General features: G+C 42.9%; 1 protein-coding gene across 7 annotated transcripts in view; it reads left to right on the forward strand.

The window, feature by feature from the left end:
• The window catches only part of PPT2 (palmitoyl-protein thioesterase 2), a 73123-nt gene that overhangs the window by 39117 nt on the left and 7323 nt on the right, over window positions 1-26683 (forward strand). For all 7 annotated transcript variants that reach the window (XM_053295607.1, XM_053295603.1, XM_053295602.1 and 4 more), the window contains exons 3-8: window positions 12336-12489; window positions 17161-17256; window positions 18317-18424; window positions 19747-19830; window positions 21488-21572; window positions 26499-26553. In XM_053295607.1, the coding sequence (XP_053151582.1) occupies window positions 12336-12489; window positions 17161-17256; window positions 18317-18424; window positions 19747-19830; window positions 21488-21572; window positions 26499-26553 (582 nt within the window). The remainder of the gene's footprint in view (window positions 1-12335; window positions 12490-17160; window positions 17257-18316; window positions 18425-19746; window positions 19831-21487; window positions 21573-26498; window positions 26554-26683) is intronic.

The following is a 26683-nucleotide window of genomic DNA, read 5'->3' on the forward strand; positions in this document are numbered from 1 at the left end:
TCCTCCACTTCTGCTGAATCTGCATCTGGTGAGAGACAACAGACAGCCAGGATGGTGTCAAAGCTTTTGTAATGTGCTTCTGTGCTGTTCATCCTGTCTTTCCTCTGAATTGCGTCCATGAGTGGGTGGAACTTTGGAGGTCACAGCCCACAGCCAGAAACTTGCAAGAGGAAGCAGCCGTGGAGCTCACAACATCTTGTGTTTGGGCTGGGGGTGGGGAGAACAGCTGGAGAGTTCAGGCCAGTAGAAATGTGGTTCATGCTGGGCGAACAAGGTGGGCGGGCTGCAATTTCAGTCACTGAAACTTGGCTGATGAGAATCTCCGGCCCTGCTTTCTTCTACAGCAGTGTGCCAACTGTAGGAATGAATGATGAAGTATAAGTGTTTACATTAATACAATCTTCCAACAAAGCAAGACGCCAAAGAAGAAATATTTTTATTTGATTTGATTTGATTTGATTTGATTTGATTTGATTGATTGAATTTATATACCGCCTAATATAGAACTCTCTAGGCGGTGTACCAAATTAAAACATAATATATAAAAAATATAAAACATGTAAAATTCATAAAAAGATAAAAATAATAGATAAAAACACATTAAAATTTAAATTAACAGCAATCAGCAAAAATTATTGTCAATGGATCCTTGTCTTCAAAATGTATCATCAATAAAGGTACTAGACAAGGATGTCCGCTCTCTCCGTTGCTGTTCATACTTGCTCTTGAACCTTTGGCAGCTAAAATTAGACAAGAGTAGTGGATTCAAGGTATCAAAATAGGTGATTGTGAACATAAAATAAAACTATATGCTGATGATGTATTGCTTACTGTTACGCAAGTCAAAGACTCCTTGGATACATTAATGACACAGATACATCAGTACGTTTCAGTTTCTGGCTATAAGATCAACAGAGATAAAACTCAGATCATGCCATGGAATCTTTCAGAAGAAGAGATAGAATATTTCTCTAAAGTTTTAGGATTACAAGTAATGAAGAAGCCAATATCTGGGGATTATCTGGGGATTAACCTTACCAAGAGCAATAAAGATCTGTTTAAGAATAATTACGTTCCAATTTGGAAATCAATTATGGTTGATCTGGATAGATGGAAGAGGCTGACTCTATCTTGACTTGGAAGAATCTCTGCAGTGAAAATTAACGTATTACCTAAGATGAACTTTCTTTTTCAAATGATCCCTATAAAGATAGACGACAAGATATTTAATAAATGGCAGAGTCAGCTCGATTCATTCATTTGGAATTATTAAAAAAACGGGATTCGATTTAAGGTGATGCAAGATGCCAAAGAAAGAGGTGGTCTTGGAGTTCCTAACTTGAAACTTTACTCTCATGCTAGTAGCTTGACTTGGATTTTGAATTGGATTTTATCCCCTTACGGAAGTTTTACTCGAATGGAGGAACTTGGTCTTACTAGAAGATTGCATAATTACTTATAGATTTCTGGTTCGAGGAAAGATCTGGAGATACAACAGCATACTATTCGACATAGTCTTTTTTATGTCTGGGATAAATACCAGAAAAGAATAAGTCCTAGATTATCACCTTTGGCCTCAATACTGAATGTTTATTTTCATGAAGAAGAATTTTCCTCTAAGTATAATTTTTGGCGGGGCAGTCTATACTCCTTACAAAGTTTTGCCCAATATTTAGCTCTGGACAAATCAGTTTCTTCCGGGCGAACAACTCAACAAGCATCCTGGCTCCAACAAGCTCAGATCAGCTCAATAGTTGGGAAAGAGTTACAGTTACAGGGTGGGAAACTTAGAGATCTAACTGAATTTGAAGAATTAATCACTCGAAACACTGATCATTTATTAGGCAGAATTTATAAGCTATTACTTAAGTATGAAACAGAGACTGAGCAGATAAAAGAATGTATGATAAAATGGATGCAGAACTTTAATAGATCGATTCATCTCTTTGATTGTGAATACCAATGGAAAAAGAATGTGAAATTTACTTTGTGTATCAGTCTAAGGGAAAATTAGTATAAGATGTTCTTCAGATGGTATATAACTCCTTTGACTATTAACAAAATAGATGATTCTTTCTCTAAGAAATGTTGGAAATGTAATTCACATTCAGATTCATTCTACCATATGTGGTGGAGTTGCGATAAAGCTCAACAGTTTTGGAAACAAATTCATATGAAAATTGAACAAATCTTAGAAGTTAAGATTCTCTTTCTTCCAGAAATTTTTCTTTTAAGTATGATAAAACCTTATGTTTCTGCCAAATCAAACGAATTGTGTTTATATATGATTACAGCAGCTAGGATTATATATGCATCTAACTGGCGTAGATGCATATATAATCCTTCCTTAAACGATTGATTTTTTAAAGTGTGGAATTATGCTTCAATTTCGAAAGTCTCTGCTTATGTACATGGTATGTTTACTGAATCATTCATGTCTGTTTGGGAACCCTTTATAAATTATAATATCAGTTATGGTCAAACTTTGTTCCCATTTTCTGGATTTGACTTATAGTGTTTTTGATATGTAATTTACAAGAAGCTGATCAGATTAGATTTTACAGTTTTAAGAGTCTGAATTTCTTTTGCTTTATCTTGTTATAGATATTTTTTCCTTACTGAAGTAATTAAGAAAAATGAGGTTTTTCATCATGAAAAATGATTGGTTTTGAATTGTTTTTATGATTATTTATCTTTGCTCTCTTTGATCTATTTCTATTTAAAAATTGAATTTGTCACCAAAATTTCAGTTTTCTAGGTGGCAGCTTGACAGCCGCCCTTGCATTTCATCTGAAATCCTTTGCATTTTAGTATACAGGTCAGGATCTATCAAAATCAAAGAAGCCAGGTTATAAATATGTGTAAGACGACTGATGGTTTTCTCCTCTCTTGTATGTATTGCACTGTTCATGGCCAGTATTGTGGTGGTTTTGTTTTTAATTGTTTTCCTTTGTGTTTGGTCTATTTTGCAGGGCTGCACAACTTTGCCCCTCCGGCTGTTGTTGGACCACAGCTTCTATAATCCCCAGCCACAGTGGCCAGTATTCAGGGATTATGGGAGCTGCGGTCCAATGACAGCTGGAGAGCCAAAGTTGTACAGCAGCCCTGGTTTATTGTATGAATTCATGTTGCTTTTAATTGCGTTGGAGTTGTCTTGCAGCTGAAAGGGCAGGTTAAAAGGGATTAGATGGATAAAATAACATCCCCTATGGGGAGAGGCTTTGCCCATGCGGCGAGGGTCAAGTTGAAACAGTTACCAATGTACTATTGGAATGCCTGCTCTACAGAGACCTGCGCCGGGATTTCATTCACCCTCTGACAGTCAAATTCCCAGGTCTCGATCTACCTCAGATGACTGCCAGGCTCCTGGAAGGAAGTAATTCCTCTTCCACTAGACAGGTAGCCAAATTTTACAGTGCAGCCCTTCGCTTTCGGAAGAGCCTAAAAATGGACAAATAAACGACACAATGCCAGAGCAATTTGTACTCATATCTTGGCTAGTTGTAGCTGGGCATGTGGGGATAGGTATTGCCAGCTTAAAAGTAGCTAATTCAATGCTAACACTTTATAGAGCCCCTGAATTGTATATCTCCTCCCAGATTGGGAGCTGAGCTGTGTTTGGAGTTGTAATTGTTCAATAAGCAGGAATAAGCTGCCCTTTTATTTTAATCTATTTCACTAGTATTTTACTAGCATTTTCAGTGACTCTGTGCTGAGCAGGACCCCATAGAATGCTGATTATCCCCTCTTTTAAATTTGTTCTGATTTTATACTGCTTTTTGACTGAAACAAAGTGTTTGGCTGAGTCCTTTTTAGCTTACATGCATTTTATCTATTCTGTTTGTGTTTTATATCATGTTTTAAAATTTTGTATTTTTAGATTCCCTCCCCCTCAGTCTTAATGCTACATCAATTTTAATCTCCGTAATACTGCAACACTTTCTTTATATTGCATTTACTGTATAGTATTACTGTTTTACAACTTGTGCTGGTCAACGACCGTAATAAAGATTTAATTGGTAATTAATTGATAAAATAAGTATGTTTGCTTTAGGACAGCCAGCCTCCCTGTCACCCTGCTATGCCAGTCAAAAAGTACCAGGATCTATAAATCTACAGCAAAAACCAGAAAATTCTACCAAGTAACAATATTTATAACACATTTTATTTATTTTATTTATTTATTTTCACATTTTATATCCCGCTCTTCCTCCAAGGAGCCCAGAGCGGTGTACTACATATTCAGGTTTCTCCTCACAACAACCCTGTGAAGTAGGTTAGGCTGAGAGAGAAGCTCATATGATAATAGACTATAATAAAAGTGACTGACAAGCATTATATGAAATCAGCTATAACATAGGCTCAAAGAACATCATTATAATAGTTCATAAAGCCATTGCCATACAAACAATTCATACTGTTTAGCAATAATATATATTCACATATCCACACCAGTAATCCAGTACTGTATATCACAGTTTCAAATTCGAGATGTAAAGTCTTTTTCAAGAGATTTGAGATGGATTGCAACTTTAAAAATCCAAAAAGCTTCACACTGAGGTTTAAAGTGGGGATCTTGTCTTTTCAACTACAAAGAATCTCAAGTCTTCTGGCTGATGATTGTATTTTAAACAGTGTGCAGTTAAAGGAGCTTCAGTGTACAAATATACAAATGGTGTCCTCTGTGCTCTTTAATATGTTGTTGTTGTTGTTAAAATGTGACCCTTCCAAAAGGCTCAGGGCGGTTTACATTAAAACACCATTAAAATCAGTTAATAATTAAAACAAAAATTATAAAGCATAAAACAATGATTAACAATTAAAAACATCATAAAACAGCAATTAAATAATCAGAACAATTTAAAAACAAGTTTTAAAAAGCTGAGAAAGCCTGGTTGAAGAGATGTGTTTTTTAAAAATTGCCAGAGATGGGGAGGCTCGTATCCCAGCAGGGAGTGCATTCCACAATCTCGGGGCAGCAGCCGAGAAGGCCCGACTCTGTGTAGCCACCAAACGAGTTGGTGGCAACTGGAGACGGACCTCCTCAAGTGACCTCAATGGGCGGTGGGGCTCATAGCGAAGAAGACACTCTCTTAAATACCCAGGGCCTAAGCCGTTTAGGGCTTTGTATAACTAGCACTTCGTATTTTGCCCGGAAACCTATTGGCAGCCAGTGTAGCTCCATCAACAGAGGAGTAATGTGGTCTCTCCGAGATGACCCAGAGACCAACCTGGCTGCCGCATTCTGAACCAACTGAAGTTTCCGGACTATGTACAAAGGCAGCCCCACGTAGAGTGCATTACAGAAGTCCAGTCTGGAGGTTACCAACAAATGTACCACTGTTTTGAGGTCATTGATCTCAAGAAATGGGTGCAGCTGGCGTATCAGCCGGAGCTGATAGAAAGCACCCCTGGCCACCGCCTCAACCTGAGAAACCAAGGAGAGACGTTGATCCAGAAGTACTCCCAGACTGCAAACCTGTTCCTTTTGGGGAAGTGTGACCCCGTCTAGAACAGGTAGATCAAAATCGTCCCCAGAGTTCTGACCCCGCACAATAAGTACCTCCGTCTTATCTGGATTCAGCTTCAGTTTATTCTCCCTCATCCAGCCCATTACTGCTTCCAGGCAGGCATTTAGGGAGGATATGCCAACTCCTGAAGAAGTTGACATGGAGAAGTAGATCTGGGTGTCATCAGCATACTGGTAACAACCAGCTCCAAATCCCCTGATGATTTCTCTCAGCGGTTGCATGTAGATGTTAAAAAGCATTGGAGAGAGTATGAAGCCTTGAGGGACACCATACTTAAGCTCAGATTTTGAAGAGCAGCAATTTCCAATCGACACCATCTGGAATCTGTCTGAGAGGTAGGAGTGGAACCACTGTAAAGCAGTGCATCCCAACCCCCTCAGATGTTCCAGAAGGATACTATGGTTGATAGTATCGAAAGCTGCCGAGAGATCCAAGAGGACCAACAGAATCACACTTCCTCTGTCAATTGCCAATTGGAGATCATCCATCAGGCCGACCAAGGCAGTCTCCACCCCATAGCCCGCCCGAAAACCAGTTTGAAATGGGTCTAGATAATCAGTTTCCTCCAAGACCGCCTGGAGCTGAGAGGCCACCACCCTCTCAATTACCTTGCCCAGCCATGGGAGATTGGAAACTGGCCTATAATTGCTCAACTCTGAAGGATCTAACGCAGGTTTCTTTAGAAGTAGTCTAATAATTGCCTCCTTAAGACAAGGAGGCATCCTGCCCTCCCTCAGAGAAGCATTTATGATTTCTACCAGGCCGCCTACAACAGCCTCCCTGCTAGAAAGAACAAGCCATGTTGGACAAGGATCAAGAGGACAAGTGGTAGGCCTCACCGCTCCAAGCAGCTTGTCCACATCATCAGGAGTCACAAACTGAAATTGATCCAGTCGAATCGTATAAGAGAAGTTGTCGGACACCTCCAGTTGAGACATCAAATTGATTGTGGAGTCTCCATCTAAGACGGCCTGAATCCAAGAGATTTTGTCTGCGTAAAGTTCATTAAACACACCACAGCGGGTAACTGATGCTTCCAAATTCTGGTTCAAGGGAGTGGGAGCAGATACTAGTCCCCTCACAACCCTGAACAACTCAGCCGGACGTGAACTCGCAGAGGCAATACGGGCAGAAAAGAACCGCTTCTTTGCTGCATGTATCACCTGAGCATAGATCTTTAAATGTGCTCCATGTTGTAATCTGTCGGATTCGAGTCGAGTTTTTCTCCACTTGTGCTCCAGTCGCCTACCTTGCCGCTTCAGCCCCCGTAGATCTTCCATATATCAAGGGGCCAATTTTGAAGCGGGTTGGAGGGGACACTTAGGAGCAATTTTGTCTACTGCCCTGGTGAGCAAGTTCTTCCAGTTTTCAATCAGGGCATCAACAGGATCACCAGCAGAGCCAACACTGAATCCCTCCAAGGCTTCTTAGAATTCTACCGGATCTAGTAACCTCTTCGGACGGACCATTCTAATAGGCCCCTCGTCCCTGCGAAGGTGGAAAGCGGTTGTAAGTCCAACCTTAACCAGATGGTGGTCCATCCATGACAACGGGGAGATCGTAGGAGTCCCCACCCACAGAACACCACCTTGATCAAAGTAAAATACTAAATCAAGCATGTGACCTGCAATATGCGTCGATCCAGAGACCGCTTGGGATAGGCCCATAGTTGTCATGGCCGCTATGAACTCCTGAGCTGCCCTGGACAAATTGGTCCCAAAATGAACATTAAAGTCCCCCAGCACCAAAAGTCTGTGAGACTCCAATGCAAGTTCCGCAACGAAGTCTGAGAGCTCAGTAAGGGATTCTGTTGGGCAGCGGGGCGATCAGTACACCAACAGAAGTCCCAGTCTATCCCTGGTCCCCAAACTCAAGTACACACATTCAATATGGTCCAATACCCTAACAGGGACCCTGGTAAGGAAGATGTTATCCTTATAGACCACAGCCACTCCACCTACCCGCCCACGTCCCCTCACCTACGCCTCTACAGAGTATCCTGGTGGGAGAAGCTGGGACCAAACTGGACCACTAGCCTCCCCCAACCAAGTCTTGGTAATACACATCAGGTTGGCCCCTTCATCCATGATCAAATCATGGATGAGTTCTGATTTATTTTGGACCAACCTGGCATTACAGAGGAGCAAGGTAAGGTTATGTGGGTTGTTGGCAGTGCTCCCCAAGGTCAAAGATCTGGCAGGACAGCCAGAAGGGGAGACATCTATTAGGCTTCTGATTACCCTTCCTCTGGAACAGCCTGCTGACCTGCCAACGTTACTTCTTCTATTCCCCACCACCACCGGAATAGCTGCCCCACATTCAACGAAGGCGCTCCCTTCCTCCCCATCTCCAGACAAACCCACACACATTGCAACTTCAACCCAACCACAGCACAACTTAAAACAGATTAAACAGAAGCCCCACTATTGAATGCCTCCCTCTATACAAATAGTTGGACAGAGTGTCCAGCCCTTGCCCTCGTTTCTCCCTCGAAGTGGCTCCCCCAAAGGGGCGACCCCACCACTGGTGGGTCCGCCGCTGCTGGCAGTCTTCCTATATAGGCTGAGCAGTAAGCTCAGCAGGTAGAACCAGGACAAAACTGCCCAGTCACTCTTGCAGCCCCAGTCCTGCAAAGCCTCTCTGCAAGCAGTCCTGGGGGGAGTCAGATGGCAACCCAGGGGGAAGAAGAGAAAAGGCAGCCAGGCAGGCACCCCAGTTTCACACCCTGGGGTAGATGGTATCCTCTTCTCCTCCTCTCCAGCAGGCTTCTGGGGGCTGTATATGTAGGACAAACTAGTAGACCTTTTTAAAAACTCATTTCACTGATCCCAAGGGTGAAATTAGTAGTAACCAACACTGAAAAGGAGTCCATATCTTTAAAGAAGGGGTAGGATCCCTGTTGTAAACTTTCTCAGTCAGTGTGAAGCTTTTTGGCTTAGTATATCTCCAAAGGTCTCAGTGAAACATTTGATATTTCTGCTTATTTACAGTAGTTTCAGTACTCAATGTTATGAAGGTTTTCTCCCCACCCCAGAAATATTTCTTGGACTCCCCCATCTCCCCAAGTGCAGTGCCTCCCTTCTCCCAGTAGGAATGAGTAGCAGCTATGCACTTAGTGGCTGCAGCTTGCTGGCAGAACATCTGCTTTGTATTCCACAGGCTCCGGGTTCAATCCCTGTCCTCTCCAGGGAAGCCTTGGGAAAGCCCTCCTTTGTTTGAAACCCTGGAGAGACTCCCCCCCCCCTTTCCTTTTTCTCTATCTCAAAGGAAGAGCTGAAGACTTGAGTGTTTGCAGTCCATAATACAGCTCAGGCTTAAAACTGGCAACACCGTCAAGCTTTTAGCTATTCCAGTGACATGTTCGTCTTAAAACTAGCATTATGTTTAAAAGGGACATTGCAGTTGGAAGGGAAAAAGGAGGAGAAAGAGCTTCATTTTGTACGCTGTCCTCCCATTTTGTGCTTGGAAGATTAAATGCTACTTCATGTGCAAGCCTGCCTAAATAGAGAGCTAAAACTTGTCAAGATGTCTACAGCAGTTTGTCAATAAAGTTTAGTCCATTTCTAATTTTAAAAACAAAACAAAAAACAATACTCTAGAGCAGGGATTCTCAACGTTGGGTCCTCAGATGTTTTTGGATTTCAGCTTCCATAATCCCCAACCAAAGGCCACTGGGACTGGGGGAGTTGTAGTTCAACAGCATCTGGGGGCCCAAGTTAAGAAACCCTGCTCTAGAGAACCATGAGCTTTCCCAGACAGTAGGCTTTACCGCAGGTTTTCGGTGAGGCTTTACTGCAAGTTCGAAGAAGGCCAAAAAAAAAAAAAAAAAAAAAACCCAATGCAAAAAGAGGATTTTTATTTATTTTTTAACCTGGATATAAATCGGTGTACACGGGCTACACTCTTAACGCAGGATGAAAAATCTGAATTGTGTGTGAAATGCTCTCTGATAGTTCGTAGGGACTTCAGGGTAAACGCACACCTCCATTCCAGAGGAGATGCAAACTAAAAGCCGGGTGTGAAAAACTTCCAGTGGTTTGACCCTGTCTAAGGCAGGTTCCTGTTTTTCTACAAATAAATAAAGCTGGTCTAAATCTACTCCCTGCCACTGTCTGAATTGTTAAGGCAGATGTGGGAAGAGCTAAGGTTTCTGGAAGCTCCCTTTCCCCCCCGCTTTGTGGGGGTCAGAGTGATGGGAACTACCAGCATGAAATGATGGCTTCGGGAGGTCAAGCAAAATGCTAGCTTGTACAAAAGTTTAGATCAGCAAAATAAAGGATTTTAACATCAAAACCTCTAAACTAGGGGAGACCATTGCTGCAGGACAAGAGGAGAGTAAGATAGATAGATATTTTATTTACAACCATGGTCAGCTTAGAGAACAATTTAAAAAAGGGTAGAATAAAGAAATTGTACAAAAGGTTAACAGTTGCTAGAAAATAATAAAACATCAGTCACATACAGTACCAATCAAAGACTTAATTAGCAATTGCTAACAATAAATATAAACTAAAAATTCAGGAAGAACATACGCATGAAACAAAAAACTGATGTAAGCACATAGCGTTAGAGCAAAACTTCACCACCTTATATGTAATGGATGGAGATTGATCTGCCAAAAGATAAGAGACACAAAAATCTTCTGAGCATCCTGGAAAGGGTGCCAGACAAGGAGATATCAGGTCTTAACTCTCTGTAAAACAGACAATGGAGCAATACATGTTGGATGGTTTCAATTTCCCTATAACCACAAGGGCAGATTCTGTCTTCCCTAGGTATACTCTTTATTCTCCAGGACGGGAGTAAGAGAGGCTGCTTCATGAGGAAAAAGAAAAGGGAGATAAAGTAAAAGCATCCTCTGAGCACTTGAGAGAGATTTAAAATGACATGGCCCTGTCCACACTGATTTAGCCAGTTGGGTTTGCAGCCTTGGCAGGAAGGGAAGGGAGGAAGAAGCCCGCCTAAATGCCTGTAGACAGAGCAACTTCAGATGGACGCAGGAGCTACTAGGAGCTCCTGAGATGCCCATCTCTGCATTAAGGCTCTAGTTTGCCCCTTTATCTGCACGGACGGGTTTGGATAAACCCCTGTCTGTCTTCATTGGCAGCCCCATTGCAATACGCCAGCCTGGATGTAACCAAGGTCAGCTCAGTTTGTGCTTGTGATATGAGGAAAGTGGGGGCAGGGCTGGGCTGGGCGGCAAATAGCAACTCCACACAGTTATCTCCAGTCAGCCTTACAGCTTGAGTGTTGTGTGAACATCATTAGAGGCGGGGCGGGGCTGCGATCTCCCATCACCTTCTGAGTCAGCGTCTTCACAGGTGGCAGCCGGTGAAGTCTGTTCATCTGTGGGATGAAAAACAGGCTGCTGTTTGGTTGCACTGGGGCTCACTAGTCAGACTGGAAAGTCAGGATTCCTGCTTACTGTGCGAGAGGTGTGGGGTGCCAGCAGTGCCCAAGTCCTCGTTTTGTGTCTGTTTCTGCTGCAGAAGTAGCGCTACATATAGCGGAAGGAGGGCAAAGAGCCTCCTCTCCAGTCAGGTTTTCAGCATTCTTCAGTGCAGAACATGGTTCTGAGGCGTAGAAGCCAACCTTCTGGATAGTTCTGCTTTTATTTTAATAGCTCGCAAGTCCTGGACATGGCAACGGTAGGGTTTGAAAGCACATAGGCACTGCCTGGCAAAGTCTTGGGATGCAACTAAACATGATAGCAGCAGGACCCAAGATATTGGCTTCCAAATCCCAATGAAGCAAAGGGCTCTGCTTATGACTTAGTGCAGGAGAGGTGGGGTGAGGATAGGCCTTCCCCTTGCCTGTACTTCTTCTCAAAGCCAGTTTTAAAATGCTTTATCTTCCATTGAGCACTCTGTGGGATGTTGGAGCCCCACCAGGAAAAATCTCACTTTGAAAAAGCAGTGTATGACAGGATCCAGAGGAGAGAGGATTTGACTTCTCCTTCCCACTTCTACCAAGTTGAATTGCCCACCTCACTGCCTTCTTTAATGGCAGGCCAAATTATGTGCACAAATCTACCTCGACTTAATTGTTTAACTTGTATTGATTATATTTATAAATGGCTTTCCTATAAACACGATCAAATTGGTATACAATTAAAACCCACCTGAAACACCAAAATACAAATCAGAATATTTTAGGGTTTTGCTGAACTGTAAATCGCCTTGAGTGTGGTGGTGTTGTCAAAAGGCTGGAAAGAGAGAAAGAATTTGGCTCTCTGGAAGCTGGAATGACACTAAGCCGGAGCGTGGAGATCTTAGCTTCTTCCACTCCCCTCTGCTGGAGCTGATTAAGCTTGGTGAGAATAAGAACTAACACAAAGGAAATCTTTCTTGGTATGACTTCAAAACAAACAGCTCCAGCTTTCCTCAGCCATGGGGAGAGAGTGTACAAGTTTCCCAACAGTCAGAACCTGGCTGTTTCTTAGGCATAATGTAAAGCCAGGCTGGGAGTGTCCTACACTGAGCCTCAAATATTGTAGGAAAGACTACTTTCAACTCATTCAGAACGTGTGTGTGTGAGAGAGAGAGATAGATAATAATGAACTTTATTTGTTAGCCACCCACAGCAAATTGTTCTCTGAGTGGCTCACAATGCAGCATTAAAACCTGAAGTAAAAACACCTAAACAGACCAAAAACAGGGTAGGGGTGGGGAATACAAAATGCAAGATGAAGCAATTTACAAACTCTTGAAATCTGTTAAAAATCAAAGGCTAAGAGCCCTGAGTGAATGTGATTTAAAAGGCCTGTGTTCTGTGTCTCCCTCTCTCCCTACCACCTCCCCATAGACCCACCCGGGGACCAACGTGACCGTTGTTGACTTGTTTGATCGCTCAGCGAGCCTGCAGCCTCTTTGGAAGCAAGTCGAGGGGTTCAGGCAAGCTATTCATCCCATTATGCAGAATGCTGGCAGTGGAGTCCATCTCATCTGCTACTCACAAGGTATGTTGGTACCCTCCAGGCGGTGGGTGGGAGGTGAGTGCCTTGAGTGCTTCTGACTGCCAGCTTTCTCTGTTCAAGATGGGGGCAGCTGCAAGAACTGAGGGACATGAATGGTTCTCTTACATTGGCCCATGCCAGTTTCCACATAACGATCCAGTTTTCCATGCAGTTGCGGAGGCCCTCTTGAGCCAGGAGCACTGCTGTTCTCATTTTGCATGGGGTGCTCATGAAAGTTGGAGTTGGCATGAGTACGCTGGTCTGTGATTGTAATAAAGGGATTGAATTGAATTGAGTTGGTATGAGACTCTCTCTTCTTTCTGTCTTTCTGGATATCCTGTGAACATTGAGATCTTGTCCTTTCCTAGAATCTTTCCTCGAGGTCTTGTCCTTTCCTTGCTAACTGAGCAAAGAGGCACCTTTTCAAGTGGTGATTCTCTTATATTTAGCAGGGGGAGAGCAACTGGCCTTATCCAGCCCCAGCACAGCATCCCTCCAGTGGTTGCTGCTGCTATCTGCCTTATGTTTCTTTTTAGACTGTGAGCCCTTTGGGGACAGGGGACCATCCTATTTATGTATTTATTTTTTTCTAAGTAAACTGCTTCGAGAATTTTGGTTGGAGAACAGTATGTAAATATTCATAGTTGTAGAATCCTCTGGATAGATAGAGGATGCTGATAGAGTGGGAGGAAAAAAGAGCAGGTGTGAGCTGAAGGAGAGAAGCTTACAAGGGCTGGACCTTGCGTTCAGTAAGAGCACACCCTAGAGCAGGTGTGCTCAACTTCAGCCCTCCTGCAGATGTTGGCCTACAGCTCCCATAACCCTTGGCCACTGTGGCTGGGGATTATGGGAGTTGTAGTCCAAAAACAGCTGGGGAGGCTAAGCAGGCCTGCCCTAGAGGATTCTGTATAAATTGCCCCTTACTGGTCAAAGGGGCTCACTGACAGGCTCTACAGAATCCTAGAATTTTAGAGCTGGAAGGGACCCTGAAGGCTCCTCAGCTCAGTGCAGGAAATGCTTACAGCATCCTTGACAGATCACTGTCCAGCCTCTGTTAGGAAAACCTCCGGCGAAGGTGAGCCCACCACTACATAAGGCACACTGCCGAATAGCTCTTAAAATTAGGAAACTCTTCCTCATGTCTAGCCTAAATCTGCTTCCTTGTAATTGCAACCCATTGGTCCTCGTCCTACCCTCAGGAGCAACAGAGACCTTCTGTGTACGACAGCGCTTGAGATATTTGAAGGCGGCTCTCCTGCCTCCTCTCCAGTCTTCTCTTCTCCAGGCTAAACATAACCTGCTCCTTCAACTCTTCTCCGTAGGGCTTGGTTTCTATATCTTTTACTGTCTTTGCCCTCCTCTGAACCTGTTCCAGAATCCTAGAACCAGCCCCTGCTTGTTTTCCCTAGTCGTTATTGCTGAGGGTGATCCTTCTCTCCCTCTGGTGGTCAAGACAGAAATCTCCTGTTTACTCCAGCACCGCACAACAACTTAAGTTAGAGTTAAATATTTATTACATTCAAATTTGGCAACGTTTTGAATAGAGTCCGTACTGATTTAACAGGAATACACTCCCACTGACATAACTCGTAACTCCGCATGTGTTCAGCGTAGTAGTGATCATCAACACTTGGCACATCATTAGAGTTCAAGACACTTCCCACTTGTTACCTCTGTCATCTTCGAACAAAAAAAATAAATGAACCAACTCCCAACACACTGAAAACAATCAGATTGATATGGAATAAACTGAAATGAAATATTTATTTTATTTATTTATTGTTAAATTTATATACCGCCTTTCATTAAAGCAATCCCAAGGCGGTTTACAGCAAAAAAAAAGTTTTAACACAAGATGGTAAAAAAGACACAATTAAAATATTAAGTGGGGGGGAAATATTAAACAAATCTGATTAAAAGATTTAAAACAAAAAGCATAAAAGCAATAAAGATTATAAGGAGCAGCAGCAGAGAATCAAAAAGCCAAGATTTTACGTTTTTTCTAAAAGCTGTGATGGAGACTGAGGAGCAAATAGCCACCGGGAGAGCATTCGAGTCTGGGGGCAGCAGCAGAGAAGGCCCTGTCCCGCGTGCACGACAACCGAGCCTCCCTCATTGTCGGCACCTGGAGCAGAGCCCCCTCAGATGACCTTGTCAAGTGGGCAGCAACCCTTGGGAGCAGGTGGTCCCTCAGGTATCCCGGGCCCAAACCGTTTAGGGCTTTAAAGGTCAAAACCAGCACCTTGAATTGGACCCGGAAACAAACCGGCAGCCAGTGCAACTCTTTCAGAATGGGGGTGATGTTCTCCCACTGGGCAGCTCTGGATAAAACCTCGCTGCTGCATTTTGCACTAGCTGCAGTTTCCAGATGTTCTTCAAGGGCAGCCCCATGTAGAGCGCGTTACAGTAACCCAGCCTTGACGTGACTAAGGCATGGGTAACTGTGGCCAGATCTACCTGCTCGAGAAAGGGACGCAGCTGGCGCACTAGCCGAAGTCGTGCAAAGGCACCCCTGGCCTCCACCTGAGCTTCCAAAAGCAGAGCCGGGTCCAGTAATATCCCCAAGCTGCGTACTTGCTCCTTCAAGGGGAGTGCAACTATAACAACTTACCTACTATACATTATTAATACTATACATATTACATATTACATGTCACTATACATATTACATATTACATAATGTATACATATTACTATACGTTATTTAATACTATACCTATTAAAGGCTTTAATATGCTTGGTAAAGTTTGAATGTATAGTAATGTTACTCAACCTTCATCTTGTATCAATGGAAAACAGCCCCTGATGAAACGCCTTGCGAAACAGCTACTTATCCCGGGGTGGCTGTAGTGTGCTCTCCCCTATTTGATTTGTCATCTACCATCAGTCATCACGGAGCATATCGCTTGCTTTTTCTTGTATTAAGGACTTATGATGATTTAAGGACTTATGATCCGTACCACATACATCACAGAGCATGTCGCTTGCGTTTTTTTAATTCAAGGACTCATGACCTGAACTGTATGTACTTATCACATTTCCTTATCCGGAAAACATCTTGGACTCTGCCTGGATACCTATATATATCATTTATCAGTTTTTCATATTTTTGTTGTTCTGTATATTTATTGGTTCTGTATGCTGCATTTCTATGTTGAATTCAGTTATTTAATTTCTGTATGTGTTAGAAGGTGTTTCCACTGTGGAATGGCAATCTGTGTGGTTTGTCACAATTGGATAAGGTGTCAGTTTACCACCGTTTCGGTGTCATGCCTGTCTTGAGTGTCTACATTTGGCCAGGCGGCTTTGTCAATTTCATAAAAACAATCTTTGTTACATATTTAATTTCAGTTTATTCCATATCAGTTTGTTTTCAGTGTGTTGAGAGTTGATTCATTTATTTTTTTGTTCACAGGTTTTTTTGCTCTTCTTTCTTTGATTCGTTAACCCAATTTTTTCTTTGTTTACCTCTGACATCCTGACAAAATCCATATTGCAGATGGAGGCAGCTAAAGGAGGATGCCTTGTCTAAGGCGCCCTAGTGAGTTCATGGCACAGATGACATCTGAAGAGCAGACTTCCTGGTCACAAACTGTATCTCTTTAGTAATGATGCTGCACTTGCTCCCATTCTGGAAAGTCATCACACATCATTTTTTTAATTCTGAGGGTGCACATATCCGCCATGTCCACAAATTTTGGAACATTGCTTCCACCCTGCCCCAGTGGATGTTCATAAAATGCCATAACAAGGTTCCCCCCCCTTTACATTTTAATACATTTGAATCTGGGAGAAGACTTTGGGTTTTTGGGAACATGAGACTCTGGTCCAGGTTTGGAGAAATTGCTCTTCTCTAGTAGATTTCCACTGACATTCATAGTGGAAATATTCAGTACAGCAGAGTGAGGATCTGCAAGAAAATGTCTTGAGTCCCCCACCGTGTGTGTGTGTGTGTGTGTGTGTGTGTGTGTGTGTGTGTGTGTGTGTTTAAAAATGTAAAAAAGGGGAATTTAAAAAAAAATCATTTTCAGAATTTATCATATAGACTGATTTCCCAAAGTAAGGGATACTCCCCTTTCAAAAAAGGAAAAATCTTGCCCAGAGGAAGAGCTGGTCTTGTGGTAGCAAGCATGACTTGTCCCCTTAGCTAAGCAGGGTCTGCCCTGGTTGCATTAGAAATGGGAGTCTAGAAATGTGAGCATTGTAAGATATTCCCCTTAGGGGATGGAGCCGCTCTAAGAAGAGCAGAAGGTTCCACGTTCCATCCCAGGCAGCATCTTTAAGGTAGGGCTGAGAGAGATTCCTGCCTGCAACCTTGGAGAAGCCGCTGCCAGTCTGTGAAGACAATACTGAGCTAGATAGCAGAGCAATGGTCTGACTTAGTATATGGCAGCTTCCTATGTTCCTATGAGAAAAGAATAAGTGAAATGTATATAGAAATATGCTCTATATAATTTCCAAGGAGATTTATTTGGAGTAGACAAAAATACAAGTAGAAAGTTGATCCAGTTTGACCTTCTGTTGGAGTGGTGCCATATTAAATCTGCAGAGACAAATGCACCTCTAAGATGTTGTTTCCGTGGGGTCAGTGTCAACCTTCTATGTGATTAGTAGTTCTTTCACTTCTCTGTCCTTGTTCTAAAATAAAATCGCTTTCCTTTCCCTTCCCTGCAGGAGGACTCATTTGCCGTGCGCTCCTTTCCACGATGCCAGATCACAATGTGGACACTTTCATTTCTCTCTCTTCTCCACAAATGGGGCAGTATGGTGGTGAGTACATAATAAAAGGGACAAGACCTCCCCAGAGGATTTCTGTTGCCTTAGGTGAAATAAAACATTGCCATCTCCCTTTGGGTCTATCTCATGCTGAACTGCATAACAATAGCACATTAATAGCCAGCATTTTTACTGCAGCTGACTGTAGAGACCATATGACTCTGGTGCGGTATTGTCATCATTGGGTGCATATTTGTTTCTGGATCTGATTCACAGGCCTGGTTCATATAATGTTCAGTAGCCAGGTAAGAGAGACAGGGTCTTTTTGGTTCTGGCACTTTTGTTGTAGCATGCCCTCCCTAGGGAAGGCTGCCCTGACCCATCACTGCTCATTTTTCATCATATGATAGCGACCCAACTTCTTTGGAAGGCTTTTCATAACTGATTGTTTGGGGGTTTTTTGGGGGGGGGGGTTTGCTTACTGCTCTGTAACTTTTTCTGAAGTTTGTATCTGTAATGTTTGATTTAATTACTAGTTTTTAGCTGCATTGAATCTTCTTTCTAAAGATATGTGGGATATAAACTTAAGTTGTCTGTCATTGTATTTCTGTACTGCCAAGTCAAAATCTCATGGTGGTTTATAACACGGATTAACAGATAAGCAGTTAAAACAATTAAAATCATTTGAACTATTAAAATAATTAAGCATTATAATTTTTGAAATGAACCATTAAAGCCTCAACCAAAAGCCTAGTTAAACACACATTTTTGTTTTTAAGGCCTTCCTAAAAGCCACGAGGGATGCAAAACCTCTTATTCCAGCAGAGTGTATGTCCCAAAGCCTGGAGGCAGCTATAGAGAAGGCCCAACCCCGAATCACCTCCAGGGAGGCTGGCTGCAACTGCAGCTAGACCTCCCCAGATGACTTTAAGTGGTGGGGCTCATGCAAAATGATCAAAGCTTTTTGTCATGGTTTGTAGCCAAGTACATTTCCCCTACTTTGTCCATATACAGGAAACTGTGATTTGTACAAACCATAGTGAATAAAGCCACAGGATCAAAACACTGTTTGTCATTGCATCTGAGTTCTCATTGCATTGCTTTTTCAATACAGACACCAAATACCTGAAATGGCTCTTTCCCCAGCATGTGAAATCCAACCTGTATCGTTTGTGCTACACACAGTTCGGCCAGGATTTCTCTATCTGTAACTACTGGAATGGTGAGATTAGTTTTGCTACTAAGCACTTATATTATATAACATAATTATATTACGTTAACCGCCCAGAGATGAATGTTTGGGGCAGTGTACAAATCAGATAGATAGATAGATAACTAACACTTATGGGTGTTCAAATGCTTTTACCTGTGTTGTAAGAGGAAACCTTATACAGTATTGGCTCAAAGGATAGCTGGTATTATTGTTCCCATATTGCAGAATGGGAGACTGAGGTTGAAGGGGTGGGGAGGGTGAGAGAGACTCACCAGGGTCCTCTAGTGGATTTCTGACTGAGGTTAGATATTTGAACCAGGGACTTCCTGGCTTGGGTTCTTATCCACTGGTCAAAATTGTCTCTCAAAATACCATAGAAGAGAAAAGACAAGTGGGAGCTAAAATGAGTGGGTACTTATTTGATGCCTGAATCTTATATCTGTCTTGTATTCTGGAGTGTGTCTTTCCTTTCCTCCTCGGAGACATCAGGAACTTCCATGACCAGGAAGCAGGCTATTGGGATGTAACACACACACCCCCAATTGATTTCTGGGATATGCCTTGCTCATGCCTGAAGTCTGACTCAGCACTTTTTTTTCCCCCTTGAAAGAATTTTCCTCGTGATCAGATTGGCCAGTGACCTCGTGGTGGTTGTCATGAGCTATTGGTTCAATAAACCTGCAGTTCCTGCAGTTCTCCTGCCATTTTGTGATCCACAGTGGTTAGGCTTGCATGGTTTGATACCGGGTACTTCATCCCTGGGGATTGGGTTATGTGTCCTATCAGGCCTTTCTTTCCTTTACAGTTGAACATACCTATGATCTAATGAGGTACAGCAAAGGAATTAGGAGCCAGGATGATGAAAAGAAATGGAATTTTTGTTGGGTGGGCCAGGAAAGGGATGGGATTCCTTCCCGGATTACTTGGTAAGAAAGAGAGGCTACAGTTAAGGCCTAAGCAGGACTCTTGTCAGCTTGGAAGTCACGTTCTCCAATCTAGTTCACCCACATGATCTTGGGTATACACATATGGTAGTAATGAATGTGGGGTTGTGATTACTCAGTGGCAGAGAATACTCACTGATAGTCTACTCTGTACATGTAGTTTTGGTTTATTTTTTAAAAATTACTTCACTTGTTACAAGGCGATGTTCAAATCTAAATTCTGGAAAGGAAGAGATACTAGTAGTGGAGGGAGGGATTTAGTGATTTAAAAATATGCAGATTGGTTCCCAAGTTCCTGGGGTCTTTTGGGAGAGGTGTGATCTATTGAATATAGGAACTAAACTAGATTTCTCTCCACTTTTCCCTTCTCTGCTTCTGTCTTATCAGATCCACATCATCGGGATCTTTACCTCAACAGCAGCAACTTTCTGGCTCTGCTGAATGATGAGAAACTCAATCCCAATGCAACAGGTAATAAATGGTGGCGCCCCTCGGTCCCAAGACACAAGGGGTTGTGGTAGGGTAGTCCCACTGGCAGGCATACCCACTGGCAGCTGATTCTTGTGTTGTACTAGTAGCCTCATCCACGTAGCCTCGTAGCCTTGGTCTCCACGGGGTCTGTGTACCCCCATCCTGGGCCAACTAGGCCTTGGGCAGTTTTGCCTGAGGATGAAAAAGAACCTCTTGTCTAAAACTGCACAGTAAGTCTATGACTGAGATGACATTTGAACCAGGGGACTTCCTAGTTTACAAATTCTTCACACAGGGCCGAATCTGACAATAAGTCAGTCATGTATGTTCATCTTTCTGCCCTGTTTACATCTAAATAATGTGATGGGGGTTGTAGTTCAGTATCATCTGGGGACCCAAATCTGAGCACCCCTTCATTATGTTAAAGCTAGCATGCTTGACTTTTTCTTTTGTAAATAGGAACCCGGGGGCGGGAAGTCCAAATCGGGACCATAGCACAGGTGGAGGGGGACTTTAACCCTTGGTTCCCCTGCTAACTGAGCCCAGAGGCAGCTTTTCAAATGGCAGTCCTCCTAATGTTTAGCGTGGGAGAGCAACTGTCCCTACCCAACCCCAGCAAAGCATCTCTCCGATGGTGGTTGCTGATGTCTGCTCTGTGTTTCTTTTTAAAAAATAAAGATTTTGAGCCCTTTTGGGACAAGGAACAAACTTTATTCATTTATTTTCTATTTGAACCACTTTGGGATTTCTTTGTTGAAAAGCAGTAGACAAATATTTGTTGTAAGTAGCCTGCCACAATCCCTGGCCATCCCCCTATGGCTGGTATTTTCCCCAGGAGAAAAATACCAGTCATGGAAGGCATAGAGGCTCACTAGATTTGAGACCGTGGTAGGGACAAAATCCCACCCCGTCCCCACAATGCTTCCAATCAAAGTTACTCCACCCCTGGAGAATCTCCAGTTGTTGTTGTTGTGTTCTCTTCATTTTCAAGAATCCACAAAATTTGGCTTAGTCATTGTTGGTTGTTTGTGGTCACCACTAATCTGAATCCCCCACCCAGGGTTGGTGAAGAGGCAGGGTCTATTGTCACTTTGCTCTGAGTTTTATAGAAGCAGCAAGAGAGATGTACTCCACCTTTTACCACTCTGCAAATGCCCCTTGCAAAGTGAGATCAGACCTTTCCCTTCCCTAAGCTCTTTGGCAAGAAGGGAGGGGTCTCTTCTCGATCACTTTGCCCTGTGCTTTGAGAAAAGGAATGAAGGAGGCCCTTGGCCCAGGCACTGGGCAAGGGGAGAGTTGAGAGGGCTTCTCTCTCACCATTTGTCTTCTCCAAAGTACCATGCAGAAAAGGCCCCTCCCCTGGTCTCCCACTCTTACTGGAGGACTTGGAGGAAGGGGTCTTATCTGTTCACACGGGAATTTTGCAGAAGCCATGCAAATCTGTCTCTCTTGCTGCTTCAGAGTTCCACAAAAGCCCAGCATGAAGGTAAAGATTCCTCCCTCCAAGTGTTCTGCCAGTTTCAGCTAACTCAAAGGTGAGGGGCTTTTGTCCTGGCTATCCTGGGAAAAGAGAGGATAGGGCATGATTGGGGGCGGGTGGTTTGCCACGGTGACTTGGTGACCAGATCTGTGGAGTCTCATTGCTCTCTTAACACAGATTGGAAGAAGAACTTCCTCCGGATTCGGAAGATGGTTCTTATTGGTGGCCCAGATGATGGAGTCATCATGCCATGGCAGTCCAGGTGAGCTTCTGGAGGAGAGGAGGTACTGTGATGGAGAGAAGGAAGTTCAGTTTCGAGTAGAAGCAATAATCAGGTTCCTGTTGACCTATGCTTATGAGTCTTTTGGCAAGTGTTATTTAAACAGTTGTATGTGTGTATGGATGTCTGTATACAACTACATGTTTTTGTATGAATTATTATACATGTATTCACTTCAAGTCCCCCCCCCCCAAGTCCTGCTGGTCCATCCCCCTCCCAAGTCCTGCTATGCTGCATCATCGTGGCGTTCCTGGGAGGGATGAACAAAGTATACCAGGAAGTATACTCCCAGTAGGGTCACCCAAAGCGTGAAGCTCATCCCAGTTGCCCAGCTAAAGCAAGCAGGCACCTATATTGGGCAGCAGCGATATAGGAAGGTGCTGGAGGCGGACGATCACTTCAGTGACGATGACACAGGCATCATTTCATACTGCGTGGGAGAAGGCAATGGTAAACCACTATTGTATTGTACCAAGAAAACCACATGGATAGACAAAATAGAACGATTGTCGATGTAGTGCTGGATGATGGGCCCCTTAGGTTGGATGGTACTCAACATGCTACTGAAGAAGAGCTGAAGATCTCTGAGTACCGATGGTGTCTATGACGCGGTTAGACTAAAGCCTTTTGGATGTCTAGCAGGTGATGTTGCCATGCAGGAAAAGAAAATCCAAAGCTGCAAAGACAGAATTACAATGGGAATGTGGAACGTAAGAAGCATGAATATGGGAAAGCTCGACACAGTGAAAGATAAAATGAATCGACTACAGATTGACGTCTTGGGCATCAATGAATTAAAATAGACTGGAATGGGACACTTTCAGTCAGAAAATCATACCATTTACTACTCAGGACACGAAAACCAAAGAAGGAACGGTGTTGCTTTCATAGTCAGGAAGGATATCGCAATGACAGCACTTGGGTACAATGTGGTCAGTGACTGACTAATATCAATTGGATTTCGTGGACAACCCTTTAACATGACAGTTCTTCAAGTCTATGCCCCAACGACTGATGCAGAAGCAGAGGAAGTTGATGAGTTTTATGCTCAAGTTCAGTCTGAAATTGACAGAACATGCAAGCAAGTTGTGATGCTGATGATTGGAGACTGGAATGCGAAAGTTGGAACAGGTAAGGAGGAAAACACAGTCAGCCTATATGGCCTAGGAAACAGAAACTAAGCAGGAGAATGACTTAGTTTCTGCCAAGCTAATGATCTCTTCATTGCGAACACATTCTTCAAACCAAAGCAGCGCCTATACATATGGACATCACCAGAGTACACAGAAATCAAATTGATTACATTATTGGTGCAAGGAGGTGGAAGAGCCCAGTTATAACAGCAAAGACATGGCAGGGGGCCGACTGTGGAACAGATCACGAACTGCTCATATTCAAGTTCCAAATCAAGCTAAAGCGGAAAAACAAAGCTATTCAGCTTCCACGATATGATCTTGAGAATGTACCCACCATTTTCAAGGAGAACATCAGGAACCGCTTTGAAGTTCTGAACCTCATTGATAGGGAACCAGAGGAACTGTGGAATGAAATCAAAGAAGTTGTTAAGGACAAATGTAAAAAGAGACTGCCAAAGACCAAGAAACAGAAGAAAGCAAAATGGATGTCAGAACAGAGGGTGGAAATTGCCAAGAAGATGAGAGAAACAAAAGTCAAGAAAGATAGACCTCACAAAGGAACTTAATAGGGAATTTCAGTAAGCTGTTAGATGAGACAAGGAGCAGTACTACAATGACATCTGTAAAGACCTAGAGGATGGAAATAGACGTGGAAAAACAAGACAAGTTTTCAAAAAGATCTCTGAACTCATAGGGAACCTCGAATTGGTATGTTAAAGGATGCCAAAGGACAGATAGTAACTGATTCAGAGAAGATCAAACAGAGATGGAAGGAATATACTGAAAATCTGACCAGCAGGGACGTCAACATTCAGGATACTCTAGAAGATATTTCCTACTTGCAAGAACCTCTAGTACAGCAAGATAAAGTTAGATCAGCACTCTGGACATTACCAAATTGGAAGGCTACGGGAATTGATGGCATAGCTACAGATAGATGGCAGGCAACAGAAGAAGAATCAGTCAAGGCTCTAACCAAACTATGCCAGCAAATTTGGAGAACAACACAGTGGCCAACAGATTGGAAGAGGTCACTCTACATACTCATACCAAAGAAAGGAGACTCAACAGATTGCGCAAACCATCGCACAATATCCTTAATTACACATACTAGCAAAATAATGCTCAGGATCATCCAACGCAGATTAGAGCCCTACGTGGAAAGGGAAATGCCAGATGTTCAAGCTGGTTTCAGAAAAGGCTGAGGAACAAGAGACATCATTGCTGATGCGCACTGGATAATTGAGAAAGCCAGAGAATACCAGAAGGAAGTCAGTATGTGCTTTATTGACTACAGAAAAGCCTTCAACTGTGTCGACCATGTCAAGTTGCGGAATATCCTTAGGAAAACGGGCATCCCAGAACATCTCATTGTTCTCATGAGAAACCTATACACAGGACAGGAAACAACAGTCCAGATGGAACATGTTGAAACAGACTGGTTCCAGATCGGTAAAGACAAGGCTGTATACTTTCTCTGTATTTATTCAGTTAATGTGCTGAACATATACTGAGAGAAGCTGGACTGGAAGAAGATGAGTGTGGTTTTAAACTTGGAGGAAGAAACATAAATAACCTGCGCTGTGCTGATGAAACTACTCTGATTGCTGAGAATGCAGATGATCTGCAGGCTCTAGTAAAGAAAGTCAAGGAGCACAGTGAAAAAATGGGACTACAACTAAATGTCAAGAAGACTAAACTAATGACAATGGGCACAGCAACCAGCCTCAGAAATGATCATGAAGACATTGAAGTGGTGGATATCTTCTGCCTTTTAGGATCAGCCATCAACAGTAAAGGATCCATCAGTAAAGAAATACGCCACAGACTAGTACTTGGTAGGGTTGCAATGAAAGCCTTGGAAAGGATATTTAGATGCTGTGACATGTCTACGCCTACAAAGATTAGAATTGTTGAGACCATGGTTTTTCCTGTGACATTCTATGGATGTGAAAGCTGGACTTTGAAGAAGCAAGATAGAAAAAACATTGATGCTTTTGAACTTTGGTGCTGGAGAAGACTTTTGAGGATATCATGGACAGCCAGGAAAACAAACAAATGGATCATAGAACAAATCAATCCAGAATTTTCACTTGAGGCACAAATGACCAGGTGCAAACTATCAAACTTCAGAGACATTATGCAAAAACTCAGCTCCATTGAGAAGCCCATAATGCTGGGAAAAGCTGAAGGAAAGAGAAGAAGACGATCAGCAGCAAGGTGGATGGACTCGATTACAGCAGCAATGAATGCACCACTGAGAGACCTTAAAGGCCAATCCTGGAGAGAATCATCTATGTGGTCGCTAAGAGTCAACACTGACTTGACAGCATTTAATCCATCAATCAATTCACATCAGAAATGAACCTGGATATAGGTTCTCCCTATATCCCCTGGTTATAGGTTCCCTCCTCCAAAGGCTAAAGATAGGAAGTATATTTCAGTATATGCATTCATTCAAATAACTGTACAGGTGTGTACAGACTTATATGTGCCATGTACACAACTTGTATGTATGTTGAACATAACATGTGAATAGGGCTCATGTCTTATGACAGACTGAATTCACTGTTCTGGGGAGGGTGGTGTCAGCACTGATTGTGCTAAGCCAACATTGTGAGCCCTCTCGAACTATGGGGATAAATAATTTAAATAGATTAAAAATTGGGCACTGCCTCCATACTCGTCACTTATTAGGCAGGGAGTCTCAAGTACATTCAGCCAAATATTTTCCCCAAACGAAAAGTGGCAGCCCTGTGCCAAAACCATTATACTGAATTTTGCAAACAAAATCTTCAGATATTACAATATGTAGGCTGTCTGTATGGCAATAACCAGAGATGAGGCTCTCTTCATTTGTGGTGCCACATCTATAGAATAGTCTCCCTGAGGAGATCAGACATATCTGGTCAGCCAGCATGAAAGTAGTGGTTAGAGAGCTGGACTAGGATCGGGGAGACCCAAGTTCAAATCCCCATTCAGCCATGATACTTGCTGGGTGCCTCTGGGCCAGTCACTTCTCTCTCAGTCTAACCTACTTCACAGGGTTGTTTTGAGGAGAAACCTAAGTATGTAGTACACCACTCTCGGCTCCTTGGAGGAAGAGAAGGATATAAAATGTAAAGAAAAATGTTAAATAAATAAATATCTGGCTACGTTGAAAACAAAACAAACAGCTGAAGACAATCATTTTTTTGAGAAGCTTTTGTCCCTAGTTAATTTTATTCTTAAATTCTCTGCCTGGTTTTTAAATTATCTTTTATCTCTTTTTTATAAGCCAGTTATAGAGTATTGCAGGGCGTAAATATAATAGACACATATAGACACAATTTGCGTGATATATTGCAACAAGCTCATAAGCACCCACTTCCCTGTGGTAAGAGTTACCTCCAGGCGAACAGGCAGGGAAACCTTTTTTGCAAATGGGAAGCTAGTTCCTTCATTCATTCTTTTAGGCAGGGCTGCACAACTTTGGCCCTTCTGCTGTTGTTGGACTACAACTCCCATCATCCCCAGTCACAGGGGCCCATAGCTGGGGGTGATGGGGCTTGTCATCCAACAATAAGCATTTGTGGGCTTATTTTTCAAGGCTGTATTGCATGATCATAACTTGTATAGGTTTTTTTTTATCTCAGAATGCATATGGAGTTTTATTAATATCAAATGACTTTTTTTGTTAGCTTCCTTGATTGCCATGTTGGTAGAAAGACAACAGACACGATATTTTAAAACCTGTTTCCTAACGAAACCTCTTCTCTCCCTCCACCTGCAGTTTGTTTTCCTTCTATGATAAAAATGAGACAGTGACGGAAATGCACTATCAGCCGGTGAGTGAGGCTGGAACACCTGAGCCTTTGCGAGGGGGCATGTGGCAAAGGGTAGATCTGCTCCACTGAAGTGAGACCAGGGCAGGCTCATTGTGGCTGGAGATGGTGGGAGTTGTCCAACATCTGGGGA

Source organism: Hemicordylus capensis, chromosome 2 (genome assembly GCF_027244095.1).
Source record: "Hemicordylus capensis ecotype Gifberg chromosome 2, rHemCap1.1.pri, whole genome shotgun sequence".
Lineage (NCBI taxonomy): Eukaryota > Metazoa > Chordata > Lepidosauria > Squamata > Cordylidae > Hemicordylus > Hemicordylus capensis.